This window comes from Dipodomys ordii, unplaced genomic scaffold (assembly GCF_000151885.1).
Source record: "Dipodomys ordii isolate 6190 unplaced genomic scaffold, Dord_2.0 Scaffold18, whole genome shotgun sequence".
Taxonomy (NCBI): Eukaryota; Metazoa; Chordata; class Mammalia; order Rodentia; family Heteromyidae; genus Dipodomys; species Dipodomys ordii.
In genome coordinates this window covers 11,293,263-11,296,918 of record NW_012267234.1, presented here as the reverse complement: position 1 = coordinate 11,296,918, position 3,656 = coordinate 11,293,263, and the positions used below count along the sequence as shown (strand labels likewise).

Below are 3,656 nucleotides of genomic sequence, written 5' to 3'. Positions count from 1 at the left end.
CATTTTCTTGATCCATTCATCTACTGAGGGGCATCTGGGTTGGTTCCATATCTTAGCTATGGTAAATAATGCTGCAATAAACATAGTTGTGCTGGTAGCATTAGTATGGTCTTGTTTGTGATCATTTGGGTAAATGTCAAAAGTGGGATTGCTGGGTCATAGGGGAGCTCTATGTGGAGCTTCCTTTTGAGGAACCTCCACACTGCTTTCCAAAGTGGTTGAACAAGTTTCCACTCCCACCAAAAATGCAGTAGAGTTCTGGCCACATCCCCTCCAGCATCTGTTGTTATTAGAGTTCTTGATTATAGCCATTCTAACTGGGGTAAGGTGGTATCTCAATATTGTTTTGATTTGCATTTCTTTTATGGCTAGAGAGGTTGAGCATTTCTTCATGTGTCTATTGGCCATCCTTCTTTCCTCTTCAGAGAAACTATTATGATTTTAATCACCATGTAATTTAAACTTTGAATGCTTTAATTTCCAATTTCTCCCTTCCCATAGGAAGCTCAGATAATTATAATGCCATATATTCATGGCCAGCCATTTTTAACTGGAGAAATGACATGAAATGAGGGACAGGTAAAAATGTGGAACATAGTCTAATAAAGAAAATAAAGAATATTTAGACCATAGTCCTGTAGGAATGACATAGTTTCTCTATTAGAAGAGAAAGATTTCATACGTGATAAGGGACTCTACCGTTGGAACAAGTAGGTACAAAGGGAAAAGCCCTGCTTCTGATGACTGAAATCAGTCCTGTCGGCTTCTAGTTATTTAAACTGGATACTTTTAATTGAGAAACTGTTCATATACTATATCTTAATTTACTCTAATTATAGATTATGTTTCCAATACAATGATATATATATAAAAAGATTATCTAAGTTGGACACGTAGGAGGCAGATCAGGAGAATCTTGGTTTAAGGCTAGCCTAGGTCAAAGCCTAAGGCCCCATACCAACCAGTAAAAGCTGAGCATGATGACACATGTCTATAATCCTAGATAAGCAGGGACTGTAAACAGAAAGATCACAGTATAGGCTAGCCTAGACAAAACATTTTGCTATTGAAAAAATTAACAAAAGCACAGAAGACATCTCTAAGTTAGTGACCACTTGCTTAGCAATCACCAAAACCTCATTTCAAACCCCAGTACCACAATAATCTGTTAATAAATTACAAAACTAAGAAAGGCTGGAAATGTGGCTCATGCTATAGAATACCTACCTAGAAAGCATGAAGCTGTGAGTTCAAACCCTAGTACCATCCCTCTATAAAAAAAAAGTTAACTACATCACTGGCAACTCATCATGATCTCCAACACAGATAAAAATCACACAAAATCTTATTTTATGGGAAGAAGAAAGAGGTGGGGACAATGTAGTTCACACCTGTAATATTAACTGCTCAGAAGGCTGACATCTGAGGATTGTGGTTTGAAGCCAGCTAAGGCAGGAAAGTCCATGAGACTCTTACTGCCCAGTGATTAGGCTGAAGTGGTGCTATAGCTCAAGTGGAAGCCTAGTCTTGAGCAAAAAAGAGCTCAGGGATTGTACCCAAGCCCAGAGTTTGAGGCCCAGGACAGACAAAAGAATATTTTATTTTTTACTTCTTCAAAAGGAGTGGCAAGGGCTGGGAAGGTGGCTCAGTGGCAGAGCTTTTGCCTTGCATACCTGAGGCCCTGGGTTCAATTCCTCAGCACCACATAAGCAAAAAAAAAAAAAAAAAACGGGAAGTGGCGCTGGGCTCAAGTTGTAGAGTGTTAGCCTTGAGCTGAAGAGCTGAGGGACAGTGACCAGGCCCAGAGTTCAAGCCCCATGACTGGACCAAAAAAAAAAGGAGTGGCAAATTTAGTATATAATGGTAAATGCTATAGGTTTGAGTGTGGTTTATCTCTCAATGTTTCATGTACTAGAATCTCAGTCCTCTGGGATGGTAGGACTAAGAAATGGTAGAACTTTAAGAGATGAGGCCTATTAGAGATAGTTAGGCCGTTTTGAGATGCTGACCTCAGAAGAGATTAATGTTGATCTCATGGAGTAAGTTAGTTCCCAAAAAACGGGTTGTTTTAAACCAACAAGCCTAACCCTGAAGCTGTGACTTCCCATCTTGTATTCCATCTCTCCCTCTACCATGAAATAATTTAGGTGAAGAAGCCTAAGCAAGGCTGAAATGATGGGGCTGTCAGATATTGGACTTAAACCTCTTTTCCCTATAGATTATTCAGCCTCCAGTATGTTGTTAGAAAAATGGAAAATAGACAAATACACTATGTGTAATCATTAAAGTTCATAAGATATGAACCACTAAGAAACTGATTACAACTTGTTTTTAACATATTGATCTTAAAACATACTTATAGAGTGTGTCGAGACCCCCTGGTCTTTCTAATTGCATGAAGTTGTGTCGCAAGTTGAGGTAGGTGATATCTTGACTGTAGAAGAGATGTTCAGGAACCTCCTCAAGGCTGTAACATGAGAGATCCACTGTACTGATTCGCTGAGACACCACCTAAATAAAGTCAAAAAGATTAGCTTTCTGAGCTAGTACTGAATTTCTTTCATCTTGCACAAGTGAGAGATTTACATACATACACACATACACACACAAACAATGGGGCTGGAAGATGGCTCAGTGATAAGAGTGCTTGCTTTGCATGCATGAAGCCCTGGGTTCGATTCCTCAGCACCACATAAGCAGAAAAAGCTGGAAGTGGCGCTGTGGCTTAACTGGTAGAGCATTAGCCTTGAGCTGAAGAGCTGAGGGACAGTGCCCAGGCCCAGAGTTCAGGCCCCACAACCAGTAAACCCTCCCCCCCCCACACACACATAAACAAACAAACAAAAAGCTGCTTGAAAAAAAAAGGTATAAAGTCACAATGTCTCTATAAATAAAAGGCAAAAGAACTGTATAACACACAATGAAATTCTATGCCTTCATCAGAAAGAATGACATTGCCCTATTTGTTAGGAAATAGAAAGACTTGGAAAAAATTATATTACGTGAAATAAGCCAGGCCCAAAGAAACATAGGTCCCATGGCTTCCCTTATTTGTAATAACTAGTAGATGTCTGAGTCAAGCAGAAAAGGTCAGATAAGTTGATGTTAGAGAAATGAACCCTAAGATATGTATTCAAATGCTTTTTTCTTTCATGCGATTGTTTCTAACACATTTATAAGATTATTTCTTTATTGTTGTTTTGTATGTCCCTCCCCCATGGTATAACTCCTGCTTTCACTGTATTTGATGCTGATATAATTTGTGGAGGGGAAAGGGAAAAACAAATCGTTTAAATAGGGATACAGGTGGACACATTGCAACAATGAGATGTACAAGTCGTTATGTCGAAAACGAACTTTACAAATTTGGTGGGGTGGGGGAGGATTTGGGGGAGAGGATGGAAAGGGATTGGAAGGGGATACAAAGGAGGAGGCTACAATGCTTGATAAGATATGTACTCATGGGCTGGGAAGGTGGCTCAGTGGTAGAGCGCTTGCCTTGCATGCCTGAGGGCCTGGGTTCGATTCCTCAGCACCACATAAGAAAAAAGCCAGAAGTGGTGCTGTAGCTCAAGTGGTAGAGTGCTAGCCTTGAGCTGAAGAGCTGAGGGACAGCGCCCAGGCCCAGAGTTCAGGCCCCACAACCGGACCCAAAA

The 3,656-nt window shown here is 40.4% G+C and overlaps 1 protein-coding gene across 1 annotated transcript in view; it reads right to left on the bottom strand.

Moving 5' to 3' along the window:
• Positions 1-3,656, bottom strand: part of Phlpp2 (PH domain and leucine rich repeat protein phosphatase 2) — a 56,262-nt gene that overhangs the window by 33,636 nt on the left and 18,970 nt on the right. Inside the window, exon 4 of the mRNA XM_013012678.1 lies at positions 2,357-2,511. Coding sequence (XP_012868132.1) covers positions 2,357-2,511 — 155 coding nt within the window. The remainder of the gene's footprint in view (positions 1-2,356; positions 2,512-3,656) is intronic.